Source organism: Molossus molossus, unplaced genomic scaffold (assembly GCF_014108415.1).
Source record: "Molossus molossus isolate mMolMol1 unplaced genomic scaffold, mMolMol1.p scaffold_m16_p_7, whole genome shotgun sequence".
NCBI classification, from domain to species: Eukaryota; Metazoa; Chordata; class Mammalia; order Chiroptera; family Molossidae; genus Molossus; species Molossus molossus.
In genome coordinates this window covers 41,584,531-41,605,982 of record NW_023425401.1, presented here as the reverse complement: position 1 = coordinate 41,605,982, position 21,452 = coordinate 41,584,531, and the positions used below count along the sequence as shown (strand labels likewise).

Sequence of the window (21,452 nt, the reverse complement as noted above, 5' to 3'; positions counted from 1 at the left end):
TTATTCATCCAATTGACAGGAATTGATTACCTTCCTGTTCGTAAGAGGGTACATAGCATGAATCGTATTTAAGCAAATCTCAGTTTACAAACCTTTTTTCAGTATCTTTTAAACTTTTGCTATGTAGGGAAAATTATATGAAACTAAAAGATGCTGCGGATGAGTAGCTTATAATTAAAATCATATCCAAGATACACTCTTTTGTGTTTAAAAACAAACATGGTGAGAAACCAGGGCTGATTTTCTCATGCCTAGAATTTATAAGAAAGCCGTGCCCAGCACAGCTCAGCATCACCGCCTTGGTGACAGACACCACCACCTCAGGAGGAAGTGGTGCTCGCTGTGAGCTTTGGGAGGTGGAACACCCTCATGCACCGTAACCTCAAGTGAAGCTGGCAGGGAGCGCAGCTGCCATCTGGATAGGTCCACACTCATGTGCCCCATCTGGGGTGCCGTCCCTGTCACAGCAGAGGAGCCTCGGGGCTTGGACCCTGATGGACTCTGAGGGTGTGTGCCAGGGCAGGAACCAGGGCTCTGCAAAATGTGAGGCTCTCCTGAACTCCAGTACCCAACTTAAGTGTGGATCTTCACTCAGCATTGAAGGGTTGCAAGATTTCATCTGATTTTCTGCCCTTGTTTTGATCTTGAACTGATTTAAAGGTGTATTTTTTGCCGTAGGACATGAGCTGGTTTGATGATCATAAAAACAGTACTGGAGCACTTTCAACAAGACTCGCAACTGATGCCTCCCAAGTGCAAGGAGTATGTAGACCGTCCTCTAAGACTACTTTTCTTTAACGTGGTTTTGAATAAGCATATGGCATAGCTGCATTTGTTAAGTTGCTTTCAGCTGAAAATAACAGGAAACTCGACTCACACAGGCCTAAACAATAAAGACGAAGGTTAGACTTCAGGGTTCATTGATCCACTGGCTCAAAAATGTCACGAAGAACCCAGGTTCCCTTTGTCTGAGTGGCTCTGAGTGGCTTTCAGTCCTCAGCATCGGCTTCATCTCAAGGCTCCGTCCCTCCGTGGCCGAGGATGGCTGCCAGTGGTAACCAGGCCGCCAAGCCTCCTTGTTTCCCGCCAGCATAAGAGTGCACACCTGCACCTCAACCACCCAATGAACACTCTTCCTTTAAACCTGATATGCCGGCCCCTGGACCTATAACTCTCTCTGGGAAGTGCCACGCCGTCCCTGGTTGGGGTCCCCACCCCTGGCGCTGAGGTCGGGTCCCTGTGAAGCTGTGTCCACTCGCATGGGAGAGCGGGAAGAGTCAACTGCAGTGTCCACTGCAACAGCCCTGTTTCTGAGCGGCACAAACAGTAATTTGTGGTAGTGTGTGCTCTACAGTGTGTGCACACTTTGTAACAGGTCATGGTCTCTTGTATGTAAATGTCCCTCTTACACATTTAAAGCAAATAGCCTTTAAAATGACCTGAGTACACCGGGGTGAGTTTCCGCTTTGAACGCTGCCTTCATGAAAAAGTGTGGGTGCCCCACAGACTAACCCAAAAGCAGAGCCGCTAATTACTCATTACTATAATGCTGAACTCATGTGGGCATGAGAGTTGAAAAGCATGAACAAGGACAGTCCTGCAGAGCCTCGTGAGTTAAGCACAGGTGTATTGGATTTATCGTAACGAGAGGGAGCACATATTAGCACAGGCACAGAACCCCATCATCATTCTGACCAAGAAGCCACAGGCTGCAGCTCATGGATTTACAACTTACAGCACAACCATCTCTCTTTCGCTCTTCCAGGCCACTGGGACCAGGCTGGCTTTAATTGCACAGAATATAGCCAACCTTGGAACTGGCATTATCATATCATTTATCTACGGTTGGCAATTAACTCTTTTGCTCTTATTGGTTGTTCCAATTATTGCTGTGTCAGGAATTGTTGAAATGAAAATGTTGGCTGGCAATGCCAAAAGAGATAAAAAGGAACTGGAAATTGCTGGAAAGGTAGGTCAAAGAAGGCTTCAGTTAGTATAAGTATTGTTTTTTGACATGTTTTATTTGAATTCTTTATTACAACAAGAATTTTTTTTTTAATCCTCGCCCTAGGATATTTTCCCCTTTATCTTCAGATAGAGTGGGAGGGAGAGAGAAACATCGATATGAGAAAGACACATCAACTGGTTGCCTCCCACATGACCCTGACCAGGGCCAAGGACCAAACCTCAACCAAGGTATGTGCCCTTGATTGGAGTTGAACCCAAGACTCTTTGGTCCTCAGGCTGACATTCTAACTGCTGAGCCAAGCTGGCCAGGGCTACAACATGAATGTTTTAATAATTAAACATTTGTTCTCACTACAACGAATAATTGTCTACACTTTGCATAAAATATTTTGCTGTATTAAAAATGCCTAGAACTTGAACACGGAATAATGGAAAACATTTAGCCTATAGAAAACACTTAACATGTGGGCATTATAAAGAATTTCTGAATTTTCAAAGTTCATTTTACCCTTTACTTCATATTCTGATGCTATTGTTAGGACAAATGTCACTCCTATTTTACAGATGAGGAGTCCTTAAAACAGAACGTAAGTGAATTGTTGAAGGTAGGGCACTTGCTGGTACTTAGACACTTCTTTTCTTCTTGGTTGTGATTTCTGTAATTGAGATGAGCCGCCACCAGATGGCAGTAATGCTTCGATTTGTGGTCCTAACTGTGATGGCAATTGGGCAAACACTGGGTCTTGACTATGTGCCAGTTATTGTTCTAACTGTTCTATTTATGTGCACCAACTCATTATATCCTCACAATAATCCTATAAGTAGGTACTAGTGTTATATATAGCCTATAGAAAACACTTAACGTGTGGTCAGTTTTACAGATGTGGAATCTGAGAATCAAACAAGTTAAAGGCATGGCTGGTATTCAAATCTGGCTCTAATTTTGAAGCTCCTTATTCCACAGCCCCTTTATATGAGTTTAAATGTGTCTAAATCTACATATAAACATTTTACTTACATGTACATGCATTTAAATATTTAAGTCTAGTTTACATCCAGGATATCTTTTAATCATATTATTTAAATCTTATCCTTCACTGAAACATTAGGAGGTGAAGCCGTTCATGAAAATAAGTTGTGATAGTTTCTATAGCATGACACTGTACAAAGCCCTTTCACTGACATGACTGCAACTGGCCTTTGCTCTGGTTATGTGAGGTGGGACAGATGGTGTCTCCACCTCACAGGGAAGAAAGCATTCAGAGGTCCAGTGACTTGCTCCAGATGTGTGGCATGTAAGGGGTGACAGTAGAATTCCAATTGCACATGCTTCCAATAAGCCAGTTAGAGCCAATGAAATTGTTGCTCCTTCTCTCTTAACCGGCATCAGCTGTGTTCAAAGCAGTGTTAGTCTCACCCCCAGGTTTCCATCAAAATGCTTCCTTCTCATGTTCATCCTGCATCCTCACCCAGAGTTAGATCTCTAGCACTGTGCATGTTTCCCAAACTTAGGAAGCCCTGTGTGTCTAAAGTTCTTGAAGATCCTCTTGGGTGCTGGCTGAGGTTAGAGCATCATTTCCTTGACTTCTGTTTGTCACAATGAACTACCAAAAAAACGCCCTGTATGTGGTTTCGTTTCCTTTCTCCTTCACCCTGCTTCCTTTCACATTTCAGAAGGGAAAATTGTCAGTATGTAGAATGAAGACACATTTTTCTTAGACGAGTTACGTGAAAGAAGACATCTTGAATCTAGTTAAGATAATAGAGTCTTGACTGTGTTATATATGGCCAGTAACACACTTGAAAACTGCCAGAATTTGGGCAGTAGGGCAGTTAGAATTGAGCATTATGGCAAATGAAACACACCACCTTGGGTTTGTAGTCTTGGCCTTACTCACAGAGTGTGATACTGGAAAAGGTCCCCAACTTGTCTGGTCCTCACTTTCCACTTTTATGAAATGAGAAATTATACCAGATAATGTCCCAAGTTCCTTTTGACTAGTAAATACTCTATCATTCTAGGGACCAGAGAATGAATAACTCAGACTGACCAGTCTGAAATTATTTTTAGCAGCTACTTTAACCTAATAAGGTTTTTTTTTTTTTAAAAAAAAAAGACAATATGAGAAATTAGACATTTTAAATGTTTATTATCAGAAATGTAATCATAGTTAATGTTGTTTACATAGTCAACTCTCAATTGACAGAGAATGAGGGTTAGAAAGAAGTCTCAGAAAACTTCCCACAGCACTGCTTTTACCAAATGAAAAGTTCTCACTTATCTGGGTGCGGATTATTCATGGTTAAAGTGCATTGGGATTTGGGATATCTTCCCATTTTCATTTTGTAAAAAGGGCTTGGTAATGAGGGTGTTGACTGCTGGTCTGGGAAGGGGAGCAGTGGGGCGGAATAGGAACCCTCTTGTCTCAGGTCCTGCCTAATTACTGAGTTTAAGGTCCTGCTGAATCAGAATTAACCCTCCAAGCAGTTGATCCATGATCAGGATATCAAGAGTTGAGTGTACCTGGTCATTAACAACTGGCTCCTCCTTGTGTGAGTAACACAGGGAGAGCAGAAGGGCACAATGGGTTCAGAACCTGGAACTGGCCCAGGTAGACTGATGAGGACCTTCGCTTGCCTGCTCCTCAACTGGAGAGCTTCAGGCAGGTCATTGAACTTCTCCGTGACTCAGTTCCCCGTCTGCGAAAACAGGAATAATAATATTTCCCTCACAGGGTTATCGTGAGACTAAACGAGGGCATTTTAGTTAAATGACGTAATAACCTGGCACATAGTAAAAGCTCAGTAAGGACTCTACTCTGGCTATTATTACTGTTAGTTTTTTTCATTTATAATAAAGATATAAGGTTGTTCAGCCTGAAGTATCAAATATCTTGCTTTCATCTGGTAACAGAAGCTGAGAACTGAGGTAAAAGTTGTAAAGCTGATAAAACCAAAACCTAAAATTAAAATCTTAAGTCCCTTGTGCTAATGGTTTAGATGGTAACTGTGGGTCTCTGATTTAGACTGGCAAGTTGTCAGACAGTGAACACTGCTCAAGGGCAGTTTGGCTGTCAGAATCTGAAAACTGCAGTGGCTGACTTGGGTAAAAGGGGTACAATGTAAGGACACACAGAAGTGCTGGACACACCCGTGGTTTATGTCACTGGAAAGTCACCAGGAGCTCCTCTTCTAGAGCCATAGGCTCTGTTGTCTTGGAGGCTCACATTTGTTCTGTCCTTTGTCAATTGCTCACATTTGTTCTGTCCTTCTGTCAATTGCTGTATATTCAGACCAGCTTCCTATGCATACCATGGAGACCTTAGTTCCCAAAGCCACAGGACTTAGTTCCAGCAGTTGCCTCTAAGCCCAGGAAACAGAACCTGATTGGCCTGTATCAGTCAGGAGTCTGTCCCTGGTTTAATCAGGGATTTACAACAGAGTCATGTTATTTACAGTTTGGATCCTCTTTCCAATTATGGGTGACAGGTCCTCTGTGAAGGGATGTGCTCCTGGAGGGAATGATGAACACCTCTAGTGAGCCCATAGAAATCACTTGCCTAACTCTCTAGGACTCCACCCTATGGAGAAAGCAAAGCCACAGAGGGGTGTGACTAAAGCCAGTCAAGTAACTTCCTGGTGGCAGGGCTGGGAATAGAATCAGGCTTCTGAATAGAATCAGGTCACCATTCTTGCCCTAAACCTGTCAGTTGTCCTGGGAATACAAACACTGGCCCACCATACTTGACACAACCAGAGGTGCTTTTGAAATTGCCAATCGTGCCAGCGAGGTTGTTTTAAAGAACACGTTGTTATACCTTTGCTTTCCAAATTGAAGGAATTTGCAACCTTTCAGGCTTCTTTTGAGAGTGTCGTAAGGGTTATTTTTTTCATTATTGCAGAAGGAAAAGCCACATTTCTAATCAAGATCTCTTCTCCATTACAGATTGCAGCAGAGGCAATAGAAAACATTAGGGCAGTTGTGTCCTTGACCCAGGAAAAAAAATTTGAATCAATGTATGTGGAAAAATTATATGGAGCTTACAGGTAATGAGCCTATGATTGCTACTGTGAACCTAGTGTTTTCTTGAGGCTGAGTTATTATCCCCAAAATATAATAAAGACTGCGGCTCCAAACAGTAATGTGACTAGAAGGATGACTTTTTTTTGGCTAATTATCTCATTGGAAATAAGTAGCTTTTTGATGCAACTGGGCCACAGGATTGAATTTTTATATCTCTTATAAAAACAATAGAGTGGGCCTCCAAGAACTGGAGGGTTCAGAGGACTGTGCAAGTGTTTTCCACCAGGTCCGGCAATGTAAACAACCCACGTGGGTGAGTTAGCATAAACTTTCTTTTAGGGCATTGCTCAAACCTTTATTTTCTTTGGATTGCGTAGACTGAACCAAAGTAGAGACTTGTTATTTAGTTCATTAAAGTACAGTAGTCCCCCCTTATGCACAGTTTCACCTTCCATAGTTTCAGTAATCCAGTCAACCATAGTTGAAATTTTATGTGGAAAATTCCAGAAATAAACAATTCATAAGTTTTATTTTATTTTTTTATTGAAGTATAATTGACCTAAAATATATGAATTTCAGGGATAAAACAGTAATTTGATATGTGTATATATTATGAAATGATCACCATAAAGTCATTACTTTCTCTCACCATCCAAAATTATTACAGTATTATTGATTCTATTTTACATGCTATTAGTTACATTCCCATAACCTATTTTATAACTGCAAATGTGTTCCCTTTGTCCCCTTCACTTGTCTCACCCAGCTCCCTACCCTTCTCCATTTCCCTCTGGCAACCACCACTTTGTTCTCCATATCGGAGTCTGTTCCTGGTCTGTTTGTTTGTTTTTTATATTCTACATGGGAGTGAAATAATATGGTATTTGTCTTTCTCTGACTTATTTCACTTAGCATAAATCCTCAAGTTTTATCCATGTTATTGTAAATAACAAGACTTCATTTTTTATAGCAAAGTAATATTCCAGTGTGTGTGTGTGTCACATCTTCTTTATCCATTCATCTATTGATAGACACTTAAGTTGCTTCCCCATCTTGGCTGTTGTAAATAATGCTTTAATAAATATAAGGACAATTATGCTTTTTGAACTAGTGTTGTTGTTTTCTTCAGATAAATACCCAGAAGTGGAATTGCTGGGTCACACGGTGGTTCTATTTTTAATTTTTTGAGGAACTTCATACTGCTTTCCATGGAGGCTGCACCAGTTTACAACCCTACTAGCAGTGCATGAGGGTTTCTTTTTCCTTACATCACCAACACTTCCTATTTTTTGTCTTTTTGATAAGTCATTCTGACAGGTGTGAGGTGATACCTCACTGTGATTTTGATTTGCATTTCACTGATGATTAGTAATGTTGAGCATCTTTTCATGTGCCTGTTGCCCATTGTATGTTTCTTGGAAAAAATGTCTATTTGGGTTCTCTACCCATTTTTTAACAGACTTTTTTTGTTATTCTGATAGTTAGTTGTATAAGTTATTTATATATTTGGATGTTAACCACTTACTGGATGAATCATTTGCAAATATCATCTACCATTTGGTAAGTTGCCTTTTCATTTTGTTGGTTTTCTTTGCTGTGCCAAAGCTTTTTAGTGTGATATAGTCCCAATTGTTTATTTTTGCTTTTGTTGCCCTTGCCTGAGGAGACATAGCCAAAAAGATATTGCTAAGAGTGATGTCAAAAGCGTATTCCAAATGTTTTCATCTAGGATTTTTATAAATTCAGATCTTATGTTTGTCTTTAATTCATTTTGAGTTTATTTTTGTATATGGTGTAAGATAGTGGTCCGGTTTCACTCTTTCACATATCCACTTTGACCAACATTATTTGTGAAGAGGCTGTCTTTTTCTCTTTGTGTACTCTTGCCTCCTTAGTTGTAAATTGACTATATATGTGTGGGTTTATTTCTGGATTCTCTACTTCATTCCATTGATCTATGTGTCTCTTTTTGTGCCAGTATCATACTGTTTTGATCATTGTGGTTTTGTAGTATAGTTTGAAATCAGAGAGCATGATACCTACAACTTTGTTCTTTTTCAGTATTGCTATGGCTATGCAGGGTTGTTGTTTTTTTTTGTTCTTTTTTTGGGGGGGGGGGTCAATACAGATTTTAGGATTATTTGTCCTAGTTTATTTGTTTAAAAAAATGCCATTGGTGTATTGATAAAGATTTCATTAAATTTTTTTATAGCTTTACGTGGAATAGTCATTTTGACAATATTCTTTCAATTCATGAGCATGGAATATCCTTTCATTTCTTCAGTGTCTTACAGTTTTCAGAGTATAGGACTTTTACTTCCTTGATTACATTTATTCTGAGGTATTTAGGTTTTGTTTTTTAATTTTTTTTTCTTTATTGATTTTAGAGAGAGAGAAAGGTAGAGGGAGAGAGAGATAGAAGAATTGATGAGAGAGGACATCAATGGGCTGCCTCCTGCATGCCCCCCACTGGGGATTGGGCCCACAACCTGGGCATGTGCCTTGATCAGGAATCAAACCAGCAACCTCTTGGTGCATGGGTCAACACTCAACCTCCAAGCCACACTGGCCAAGCAGGTTTTTTTTATTCAATTGTAAATGGGATTGTTTTCTTAATTTCTCTTTTTTAATTTGTAATTAATGTATAGAAATACAACATATTTATGTACATTAATTTTTATCCTGCAGTTTTACTTAATTCATTTATTAGTTCTAGGGATATTTTGATGGGGTCTTTAGGGTTGTCTATATACAGTATCATGTCATCTGCAAATAATGACAGTTTCACTTCTTTCTTTCCAATTTGGATGGCTTTTATTTCCTCTTCTTGCCTAATTTCTGTGGCTAGGACTTTCATATGCTGAATAAAAGTAGCAAGAGTGGGATACATGTCTTGTTCCTGATTTTATGGGAAAAGCTTTCAGCTTTTCACCTTTGAGTATGATTTTAGCTGTGGGTTGTCATATATAGCCTTTATTTTTTTATTTCATTTTTTGTCATATGTAGCCTTTAAAACGTTGAGGTATGGTCCCTCTAAACATACTTCGTTGAGTTTTTATCATTAATTGATGTTGAATTTTTGTCATAATTTTCCTTCAACTATTGAGATAATCACATAATTTTCATCCCTCATTTTGTTAATGTGGTATATCATGGTGATTGATTTATGGATGTTAAGCCATCCCTGAAATAAATCCCACTCGATCATGGTGAATAATTCTTTCATGTACATTTTAATTAGATTTGTAGTATTTTATTGAGGATTTTTATATCTATGTTCATCAGGAATATTGAACTGTAAACTTTTTTGCAGTGTCTTCATCTTGTTTTGGTATCAGGGTAATGCTGACTTTGTAAAATGAGTTTGAAAGTGTTTCTTCCTCCTTGATTTTTTGGGAATAATTTGAGAAGGGTAGATATTAACTCTTCTTTAAATGTTTGGTAGCATTCCTCTCTGAAGCCATATAGACCTGGACTTTTGTTTGTTGGGATTTTTATTTATTTATTACTGGTAATTGGTCTACTTATATATTCTATTTCTTCATAATTAAGTCTTGGAAGATTATATGTTTTTATAAATTAATTCACTTGTAGATTATTCCATATTTATTGCCATATAAATATTTATAGTATTTTCTTATGATCCTTTGCATTTCTGTATATTCGTTGTAATCTCTTCTTTTTCATTTGTGATTTAATTTAGTTAGGCCCTGTCTTATTTTTTATTATTATTTTTTTTAATGAGCCCTTCTAAGAGTTGATCAATTTTGTTTCTTTTTGAAGAATCGGCTCCTAGTTTTATTGATCTTTTCTTACGTGTTTTTTAGCCTCTAATTAATTTCTGCTCTGATCTTTATAATTCCCTTTCTTCTACTAATTTGGGACTTTGTTATTTTTCCTTTTTTCTAGGTCCTTTAGTTGTAACATTGGATTGTTTGTTTAATCTTTCTGGTTTCTTTAAGTAGACCTGTGTTGCTATGAAATTCTCTCTTACAGCTGCTTTTGCTGCATCCAAAAGATTTTGGAAAGTTGTTTCCACTTTCATTTGTCTCAAGCTATTTTAAAATTTTTTTCTTTGATTTCTTCATTATCCAATTGATTATTTAATAGCATGTTGTTTAGCCTCCATGGTTTGTATGTTTTCCAGTTTTCCTCTTATACATTAATTGATTTCTAATTTTACAACCATTTATTGTTATTGAAAAGGATGCTTGACATCATTTCATCTTCTTAAATTTATTGAGGCTTATTTTGTGGCCTAACATGATGTATCCTGGACAGTAGTCCATATGCACTTGAAAAGAGTATATCAGATGCTTTTGGATGGAATGGTCTGAATATATCAATTAAATACATGTGATCTACTGTGTTGTTTAAGGCCAGTGTTTTCTTACTTTATACACAGGGTGGGGCAAAAGTAGGTTTACAGTTGTTCTGTATGGAAAATAATACATTAATTGGTTATTGTTTGTATGGAAAATAATACATTAATTGGTTAATAACACAAGAATAAACTCTGTTTCACATACTCACAAACTGTAAATCTACATTTGCCACATCATGTATTTAGGTGTTTCTATGTGGGGTGAATAAATATTTACAGATGTTATATCATATTGTTGGATTCTATTTCCATTGTGTAACACTATTCTTTGTTTTATTGTCATTCTTTGTTTTAAAGTTTCTTTTTTCTGATAGTATTGCTACCCCAGCTTTCTCTTCACTTGTATTTTCATGAAATATCTTTTTCTTTTTTTTTGCCTTTGTATTTTTATTTTATTTTATTTTTGTTATAGATGTTTCTCCTTTTTTACCCCATTGACTCCCTCCTCCCAATCACCCTCACCCTGACCCCACCTTTGTTGTCCATGTCCATTGGTTAAGCGTACATGCATATAAGTTCTGTGGTTTATCTCTTCCCTCCTCCCAACACCCCCTCTTCTGGGGGTTGTCAGTCTGTACCCTACTTCCATGTTTCTGGATCTACCTTATTCCTCGGACTGTTATGTTTGTTATATTCCACAAATAAGTGATATCATGTGGTATTTGTCTTTCTCTGCTTGGCTTGTTTCACTTAGGATAATACATTCTAGGTCCCTGCATGTCGTCTCAAAGGATAAGAGCTCTTTCTTTCTTACAGCTGCATAGTACTCCATTGTGTATATGTACCACTGCTTTTTTATCCATTCTTCTACTGATGGACACTTGGGCTGTTTCCAGATCTTAGCAATTGTAAATAGTGCTGCTACGAATATGGGGGTACATATATTCTTTCTGATTGGTGTTTCAGGCTTCTTAGGGTATATTCCTAGAAGTGGGATCACTGGGTCAAATGGCAATTCAATTTTTAATTTTTTGAGGTAACACCATAGTGTTTTCCATAGTGGCTGCACCAATCTGCAGTCACACCAGCAGTGTACTAGAGTCCCTTTTCTCCAAACATCACCAATACTTCTTTGATGATTTGTTGATGGCGGCCATTCTGACAGATGTGAGGTGATACCTCATTATTGTTTTAATTTGCATCTCTCTAATGATTAGTGACGTTGAGCATTTCTTCATATGTCTCTTGGCCATTTGTATGTCCTGTTTGGAGAGGTGTCTATACAGCTCATCTACACATTTTTTAATTGGGTTCTTTGTCTTCCTTTTGTTGAGCTGTATGAGCACTCTATATATATTGGAAATTAACCCCTTATCTGATGTATCATTGGCAATTATGCTCTCCCATACAGTGGATTGCCTTTCCATTTTGATGGTTGTTTCTTTTGCTGTGCAGAAGCTTTTGAGTTTGATGTAGTCCCATGTGTTCATTTTCTCCTTTGTTTCTGTTGCCTTAGGTGATATATCAGTGAAACTTCTACTGCGTATAATGTCCAAAATTTTGTTGCCTACATTCTCTTCTAGAATTTTTATTTATTCACGGGTCATATTTAAGTCTTTTATCCCTTTTTACTTTATTTTTGTGTATGGTGTAAGTTGATGGTCTAGTTTCATTTTTTTTTTTTTTGCATGTAGCTGTCCAATTTTCCCAACACCATTTATTAAAGAGGCTGTCTCTACTCCATTGTATGCTCTTGCCACCTTGTCAAATATTAATTGAGCATAATGTCTTGGGTCCATCTCTGGGTTCTCTGTTCTGTTCCACTGGTCTATATGTCTGTTCTTGTGCCAGTACCAGGCTGTTTTGATTAGAGTAGCTTTGTACTATAACCTGATATCTGGTATTGTGATTCCCCCTACCTTGTCCTTCTATTTCAAGATTGCTGTGGCTATTCGGGGTTTTTTTTGTTCCATATGAACTTTTGAAGTATTTGTTCTAGTTCTGTGAAATATGTCATTGGTATTTTGATGGGGATTGCATTGAATCTATAGATTGCTTTGGGTAATAGGGACATTTTAATGATGTTAATTCTTCCAATCCATGAACAAGGTATGTGCTTCCACTTTTTTATATCTTCCTCTATTTCTTTTTTCAATGCCCTGTAGTTTTCTGCAAATAGGTCCTTTACTTCTTTGGTTAAGTTTTTTCCTAGGTACCTTAATTTGTTTGCCACAATGGTAAATGGGATTGTTTTTTCAGTTTCTCTTTCTGTGAGTTCATCATTGGTGTATAAGAATGCCATCAATTTCTTGATATTAATTTTGTATCCTGCTACTTTGCCAGATTCATTAAGTCTAGTAGATTTTTGATGGAGTCTTTAGGGTTTTCTATGTATAATATCATGTCATCTGCAAATAATGACAGTTTCACTCCCTCCTTTCCAATTTGGATCCCTTTTATTTTTTCTTCCTGTCTGATTGCTGTGGCTAAGACTTCCAGTACTATGTTAAATAAGAGTGGCGAAAGTGGGCATCCCTGTCTTCTTCCTGTTCTTAAGGGAAATGCTTTTAGCTTATGCCATCATAATGTTGGCTGTAGGTCTTTCATATATGGCCTTTATTATTTCGAGATATGATCCCTCTATTCCCACATTGCTGAGCGTTTTTATCAGAAGTGGATGCTGGATTTTGTCAAATGCTTTTTCAGCATCTATTGATATGATCATGTGGTTTTTATTCTTCATTTTATTTATGTGGTGTATCACATTTATTGATTTGCAAATATTGTACCAGCCTTGCATCCCAGGATGAATCCCACTTGGTCATGGTGAATAATTTTTTTGATGTATTGCTGGATCTGATTTGCTAGTATTTTGTTCAGGATTTTGGCGTCTATGTCCATCAGGGATATTGGCCTACAGTTTTCTTTCTTTGTAGCATCTTTCTCTGGTTTTGGAATTAGAGTTATGCTGGCTTCATAAGACAAGTTTGGAAGTCTTCCTTCTTCTTGAATTTTTTGAAACAGTTTGAGGAGAATGGGTGTCTGTTCTTTTTGAATGTTCGTAAAACACCCCCCACCCCACCCCACCCCACCCCCCACCCCCCATGAAGCCATTCAGCTGGGCTTTTGTTTGCTGGGAGAGTCTTGATTACCTCTTCCATTTCCTTAGTTGTTATTGATCTGTTCAAGTTTTCTATCTCTTCCTGGTCCAGTTTTGGGAGATTGTGTGTTTCTAGAAATTTGTCCATTTTGCTTAGTGACCCATCAGGCAGGTCGAGCAAGGAGGACTCTAGAGGGGGAATGAGGATGAGGAGGGACAAGAGACATGAGAAATGGAGACAAGACAGGGCTCTGATCAAGTCTGTTTATTCTGGGGAGATCCACACTATATATAGGGCAAGAAGCAGAAAAACAAGAACATTTGAGACAAGACAGGGCTCTGATCAAGTCTGTTTATTCTGGGGAGATCCACACTATATATAGGGCAAGAAGCAGAAAAACAAGAACATTTGTTGCCAAGCATGTTTGTGGTAACCACCCCAAGCAATTTCAGGTAAACTATATATAGGGCAAGAAGCAGAAAAACAAGAACATTTGTTGCCAAGCATGTTTGTGGTAACCACCCCAAGCAATTTCAGGTAAATATCACGTAAATATCCCCGGGTGGAACAAAAGATAAACAGAGCATAACTGGCTGAATAAATGGTTACTTAAAGGAATGCAGAAACATTGTATACAGAGATATCCTGCCTTGGGGCAGGAGATGGCAGAGCAGATTTTAACAAAATGGATGCCATGCAAATGGTCTCCCACAGCTTAGATTGTTGAATTTGTTGCCATATAATTGTTCATAGTAGTTGTTAATGATCTTTTGTATTTCTGTGGTGTCAGTTGTTACTTCTCTTTCATTTCTGATTTTGTGTATTTGTGTTTTCTCTCTTTGTTTCTTGGTGAGTCTAGCTAAGGGTCCATCAATCTTGTTTATCTTTTCAAAAAATCAGCTCTTTGTTTCATCCTTTGAATTGTGTTTTTTTCTTGTTTGTTTGTTTTTTGCTTTTGTTTTTTTTTTTTTTGGTCTCTATGTCGTTTATTTCTGCTCTGATCTTTACTATTTCCTTCCATCTACTTGCTCTGGGGTTTTCTTTTTGTTTGCTTTCTAGTTCTTTAAGTTGTGACGTTAGATAGTCTATTAGAAATATTTCTTGTTTCTTGAGGTAGGCCTGTGGTGCTATGAACTTCCCTCTCAGAATTGCTTTTGCTGCATCTCATAGATTTTGTGTTGTTGTGTGTTCATTTTTATTGGATTCCAGGAAGCTTTTAATTCCTTCCTTGATCTCCTTGGTAACCCATTCATTGTTTAATAACATGCTATTCAGCCTCCATGTGTTGAAATGTCTTTGCATGTTCTTGTTGCAATTAATTTTCTGGTTTCATGCTATTGTGATCTGAGAGGATGCTTGATATGATTTCAAACTTCTTGAACTTATAGAGATTTAGTTTGTGTCCTATCATGTGTTCTATCTTTGAGAATGTCCCATGTGCACTTGAGAAGAATGTGAATTCTCTAGTTTTGGGGTATAATTCTCTGTAGATATCTATTAAATCCATTTGGTCTAGTGTTTCATTTAGAGTCTCTGTTTCCTTGCTAATTTTTTGTCTAGAGGATCTATCCAGTGATGTCAGCGGGGTGTTGAAGTCCCCTGCTATGATTGTATTGCTGTTGATTTTTCCTTTGAAGTCCTCCAGAAGATTTTTAATATATTTTGGTGCTCCTATATTGGGTGCATATATGTTTCTCAAGGTTATATCTTCCTGTTGGATAGATCCTTTCAATATCATGTAATCTCCTTTATTATCTCTGGTTATGGCCTTCATTTTGAAATCTATTTTATCAGATATGAGTATTGCTACCCCAGCTTTTTTTTCCTTTCCGTTTGCTTGGAAGATTTTCCCCCCCTCCTTCACTTTCAACCTATGTGAGTTTTGTTGTGAGGTGAGTCTCTTGTTAACAACATATAGCTGAGTTATGCTTTCTTATCTAATCAGCTATTCTGTGTCTTTTTATCAGAGCATTCAATCCATTTACATTTAAGGTGATTATTGATATGTACTTATTTATTGCTATTTTTGTTAGTGTGGTTATATTTTTCTTCCTATTTCTTCTACTAATTACAGCAGTCTTTTTCACATTTCTTGCAGTGCTGGTTTGGTGCTAACTATTCCCTTAGCCTTTTATTTTTCTTGTCTGGGAAGCTCTTTATTTGACCTTCTATTTTGAATGATAGCCTTGCTGGGTTGGTGCTAAGTATTCCTTGATTATCTCATGCCACACCCTTCTGGCCTGTAGTGTTTCTGTTGAGAAGTAAGCTGAGAGCCTAATGGGATTTCCTTTGTAGGTAACCTGTTGCTTATCTCTTGCTGCTTTTAGGATTCTCTCTTTGTCTTTAATTTTTAGCATTTTAATTACTATGTGTCTTGGTGTGGGCCTGTTTGGGTTCTTCTTACTTGGGGCTCTCTGTGCTTCTTGAACTTGAATGCCTTCTTCCTTCACCAAATTAGGAAAGTTTTCTGTCACTATTTCTTCAAATATATTCTCTAACCTTTGCTCATTTTCTTCTTCTTTGGGAACTCCTATGATGTGAATATTGTTACATTTCCAGTTGTCCCACAGTTTTCTCAAGCTGTCATCCTGTTTCTTAATTGTTTTTTCCTTTTGGTCTTCTGATTGGTTGATTTTTTTTTTCTACACTGTCTTCTAATTCACTGATCCGGTCCTCCGCTTACTTTAGTCTCCTGTTTAGACCTTCCAGTGTGTTCTTTATTTCTGATATGTCATTCTTCATTTTTTCTTGGTGATTTTTAATTTGCAATTGGTTGATTTTCAATATTTCTATGTTTTTACTCATGGTGTTTATGTCCTTGAGCTTCCTCAAGATAATGGCTCTGAATTCTAGCTCTGTTAACTTGCTTAACTGCCCCTCATTTATCTCATCTTCAGTAGAGGTCTTTTGTTCCTTCATTTGGCATTCGTGTCTTTGTTTCACCATTTTGGCTGTCACAGTGGGCTTTGAAGCCTGCCAAATTATCCCTGTGGGTATTGGAATTCTGCTATTTGTGGCTCCCTCTCCTGGGTTTGGATGAGCATGGGAGGACCCATGTTAAATACCAATGTCAAGTCTTACTTTCTTAGGTAGATTTGCAAGCCCAGAAGTGGTTCAGTTATCCTCTAGCTTTTTGCCTGGAGGCTATTAGTCTGGGTTACTTGAAGAGCCTTGGGTTCTCATTTGAATGAAAAACTCCCTCAGGTGCTCAGAGTAATGGTTTTAGCAAGATAGTGAGATAGTACTCTGATCTCTCACCTACTAAATTAGCAGATTAGGTAAAGAGTACAATAATGGCATCTACCTGCTCCTCTGCTTCTGGGGAACTTTTCAACTGGCTGGAGAGTGAATGCTTTTAGGTTAGTAAATGAATCTCTTTCCCATGTAATCTGGGTGCTTTTTTTAACAGCTATGTTTTTGTTGTTGTTTTGTTTCTGCTGTGTCATGAATTCTTTAAGTGGGGAGTCTCAGTTTCCCATAGCACTTTGGGTCCCTTAGATGTCAACATCAGCCCCATTGGTTTACTAAGTCAGATGTTGTGGGAACTTGTGTCTTCAGTGCAGCTCCCAGGGGTTAGGGTACCACACGTGAGACATCAAGCCCTTGCTCCTCTAAGAGAAGCACCTGTGTGGTGAATTGCTTCCTGTTGTGTGTCATCACATCAGGGATGGTTTTTATGAGAACACACCTTTGCTTCTTATACTGACTTGATGTATAGTCCTTTTATCCTTTGTTGTGAAAAGCCCTAGTTTTATCATTGGCAAACATCTTCTCCCATTCAGTAGGTTGTCTTTTGGTTTTGTTGATGATTTCCTTTGCTCTGCAAAAACTTTTTAGTTTAATGTAGTCCCATTTGTTTATTTGTTTTTCTTTTGTTTTTATTTCATAGGGGGACATATCCATAGTGCAGTGTCAAAGAGTTTACTGCCAATGTTTTCTTCTAGGAGTTTTATGGTTTCACGTCTCACATTTAAGTATTTAATACATTTTTAGTTTATTCTTGTATATTCTGTAAGAAAGTGGCCATACATTTTTTTTCATGTGCCTCCAAGATTTGTGCCCTTGACCGGAATCAAACCTGAGACTCTGGACCATGGGCTGACACTCTAACTGCTGAGCCAAACTGGCCAGGACTGCGATAAATTTTAAATTGAATTCTGTTCTCAGCAGAGTGATAAAATCCCATGTCATCATTCTCTGTCCCAACTGGGATGTGAATCATGCCTGTGTCCAGTATATTTACACTGTGTACACTTCCTGCCCTTTAGTCATTTAATAGCCGTCTTGATTTTCAGATAGACTGTCATGGTATTGCAGTGCTGTACTCAAATAACCCTTAGTTTACTTATGATAACTCCATTGTGCAAGGGTATGCGATGCTGACAATTTGGACATGCCAAAGAGAAGCTGTGAGTGCTTCCTTTAAGTGAAAAGGTGAAATTTCTTGACTTAATAAGGCATTTTATCATCTTACATCATGATAAGAAGAAGGGAGAGACAACATTCACATAACTTTTATTACAGTGTAGTGTTATAATTGTTCTACTTTATTATTAGCTACTGTCAATCTCTTACTGTGCCTATTTTATAAGTTAAACTGTATCATAGGTATGTATCTGTAGGAGAAAACATAGTGTATATATAGGGTTTGGTACTGTCTGTGGTTTCAGGCATCCACTGGGAGTCTTGGAATGTATCCTCTGAGGATAAGGAAGGACTACTGTATTGCATTTGTTCTCTGGGTGAGGACCAGACCCAGCCTGCCCTGAACACAAAGACACACAGCCTGTTTCACCCATTTATACTTGTACAATTCAAGAAACTCCCTGTGACACTATTTGCCACTTGTTTTCAACCAGGGCCTGTTTCTATAAATGAATATATTTTAATGCTAACAAAATCAAATAGAACTTAGATTACAACTCTGTAGACTAGAATAGTTTGAATGCTTACAGATTTGAGAAGCGATCTTTGAAATTTTCAATGTATTTGATTTCCTCAGTTGTGTATCCTTCATGCAGCTACATTTTTCTGTTCATTTGATATTTATATATACATGTGCCATTATTTATGACCTTATGGTTTATTTTAAACTTCAAGAGAATTAAGAAATAATAGAAAGCTGGAGCTAATTTTGATTATAATTTAAAGATTCAATAGCATTGTAAAATGTTCAGTAATATTAAGTATTATAAGGCCATGCTCATAGCACATAAATAAGTCACCGAATCAGTAATACTTTGAATTTTCCCTCTTGGAAAATGCCTTTCTTCTAATCTAAAAGTTAATTGGTTTTTTGGAGGATTTAGAATAATAAAGTAGCTATATCAAGGATGGGATCTAATTAGAAATGGTACTAAAAAACTGTGTTGGGGCTAGTGGGATCTAGCTGAGGAAAGAATGTCTGATGTGTTTCTATATAAACCCCTGTGACCCTACTTTTCTGAATCTTAAATATGAATTTTGACATAAGAGATGCTAATTAGTCACAGAAGAGAAGATAATAATATTAAAGAAATCACATTCAGACAATTCAAACTTTAGTCCTAACTTTGACATCCTCAATATTTTTAACACAATAGTCATGTTTACATCACAGGAGTTATATATCTGAGTTATCAGATATTAACATGTAATAACAGTAACTGTCACTGGAGCAACCATTAAGAGCTCGGTTCTATGCTAGACATTTTATTGTTTATTTAGTTCTCAAAACAAGTCTGCATCCTATTGCTTATCTCCATTGTACAAATCCATAAACTGATACATAGAAAGGTTAAGTCACTTACTTAAACTAATGTAACTGGAGGCAGAATTTAAAACCCAAGTCAACTAGACTTAGAAGCTGTGCTCTTTCCACAACACAGTGCTAAGAGTGGTTGAAGAGATGGTTATGAATACACCAATTTGCTTTTCAGAAATTCTGTACGGAAGGCACACATCTATGGAATTACTTTTAGTATTTCACAAGCATTTATGTATTTTTCCTATGCTGGTTGTTTTCGATTTGGTGCCTATCTCATCGTGAATGGACATATGCTCTTCAGAGATGTTATTCTGTAAGTAACTCTTAAAATATTAAGATTATTCTATAATAAGGTTTTAATAGGTCTATGCAAAAGTTGAGAATAGGAAAAAAACTTTCTAAGATGAGATTGGAGAGTTGAATCAACTACAGAAATCTGATCTTATCAATACTACAAGGACAGTTTAATCATCGGAATGGTCAAAACCTAACCAAGCTCATGAAAATGATCATAAGCCAGAATTTTAGGAATACATAGAACTCCAGACAGGAGGATAGTACATTTTCTTATTGTATAATGTAGGCAGATAGAAATTATAATTAGGAACTTGCTGGTGACCATAGACTGAAAACAGAGGGTTAAATAACTTGCTCTTTGTCGACGACCAAAGAGGGCCTTGTCAAGGAGATAGGAGTGCTTGCCTGAAGTCTGGCAAAGGCCCTGTCCCCTAACCCACTTGGGATGACCCTGCCACATTTGTCTCTTGGCCTCTCTTCTATTTTCTTTGTTTCTAAGACTAACCAATGGTCTTTCTAATTGATGCATTCCTCTTTTCAAACTATTCTAAATACATTCAATTAGGCTGCAGTCTAGTCTTGCCAAAGGGAAGCCATTCTTTTTATTATCACTTGGCAGATTTCTGCTCTGCTGGGATGATTTTAAAGTACTAGTGAACAACATTTTTTTTTGAAAAAGGTTGAAACAAGGAAAGTAAAATTGTTTTAAAGCTGTTCTTTTATTTTCATCCAAAATTAAAATAATCATGAAAGAAAGTATATAATTTTCTATCAATCAGGATTCCAGCAGAAAACAAATGGCACTGCAAATGGGGTAATTAAGGACAGTTTGCTAAAGGGTCTATTTACAAGGTGTGAGAAGTGTTAAGGAAAGCAGAACCCAGGGGAGCTATTAACACCTCATTAGTTCCCAGCTTAAGACTGCTCCAACCCTAAACTTAAGGGGCAAGATGAGGGAAAGATCATCAGAACCCAGTGTAGGGGCCTTCTGTCATCTTTGGCAGAGGGTCACCACCAACACAACAATCCAGCAAGAAAGAAACAAACCAAATACCCTGACCTCACCCTCCTCCAGCCCTCCCATCCTCACTAGTCCCCTTCATTGCTCAACCCCATCCGAGTCCAAGACTAGAACACCTATGGGTGCAGTCCACGAAGCGTCAGCCTCTGACAAATGGGGATGGTACACAACAGAGATGAGTAGAAGGTAGAAGGTGGTTTTGGAAGGCCAAATGGAAATACTCTGGAATTTACAGCTTGGGCTATTTTTATAATCTAGAAAAATATCACTGAGAAAATTGGTCCTGCTTTTTTGTTGTTTTGTTTTTACCATCAAAATGTTAAATTTTGGGAGACCTCCGGTCAAGATGGCGTCAGAGGTAAACACGGTATCGCCTCCTCCCACAACCACATCAAAGTTACAACTAAACTACAGAAAAACCATCTAGAACCACCTGAAATTGAGCTGAATGGAAGTCCTACAACTATGAAATTAAAGAAGCAGCCACATCGAGACTGGTAGGAGGGGCGAAGGCTTGACCAGCTGGTCCCACACCCACATGTGGTGGATAAAAATAAGGAGGATACCTCAGCTGGGAAGTCCTCGCTGAGGACTGAGGGGTCCCCATCCCACACCAGGCACCCAGATCAGAGTTCCAGTCCCAGGAAGAGAAGGCCCATCACTTCTGGATGGGAAAACCAGCAAGAACTGAGGCTGAGGGAGTCTGAGGTGGCTGGAGCCCCAGGCAGCTCCTCTTTAAGGGCCCAGGCATGAGCTTACTCAGACTCACACCCTCCAGGCTCCAACGTGGGAGAGGCAGCGTAAAAGGCACCAGAGACATATGGAGAAAAACTGAGTTCAGCACTGGAGCGAGGGCTGGAGAGCTGGCTTTCTCCTGGACAGACTTGCTAGAAGAGGCCTTTATTCCTTTGGTGATCCCTTCCCTGGAGTGGCAGACAGCTGCCATATCTGGGACTCCAGCAACTTGGCTC

At 38.2% G+C, this 21,452-nt stretch overlaps 1 protein-coding gene across 20 annotated transcripts in view; it reads left to right on the top strand.

The window, feature by feature from the left end:
* Positions 1 to 21,452, top strand: part of LOC118619596 (phosphatidylcholine translocator ABCB4) — a 205,226-nt gene that overhangs the window by 174,226 nt on the left and 9,548 nt on the right. For 12 of the 20 annotated variants that reach the window (XR_004957304.1, XM_036246281.1, XM_036246273.1 and 9 more), the window contains 4 exons: positions 679 to 762; positions 1,766 to 1,969; positions 5,915 to 6,015; positions 19,336 to 19,476. The exons of 1 other annotated variant lie outside the window; for it this stretch is intronic. Coding sequence is in view for 13 of the 19 variants with exons in the window: in XM_036246281.1 (XP_036102174.1) it covers positions 679 to 762; positions 1,766 to 1,969; positions 5,915 to 6,015; positions 19,336 to 19,476 (530 nt within the window). In the remaining 6 variants the exon portion in view is untranslated. Of the gene's footprint in view, positions 1 to 678; positions 763 to 1,765; positions 1,970 to 5,914; positions 6,016 to 19,335; positions 19,477 to 21,452 lie in introns of those variants that run through there. 7 more of the 20 variants (XR_004957309.1, XR_004957307.1, XM_036246276.1 and 4 more) reach the window with 6 other exon arrangements.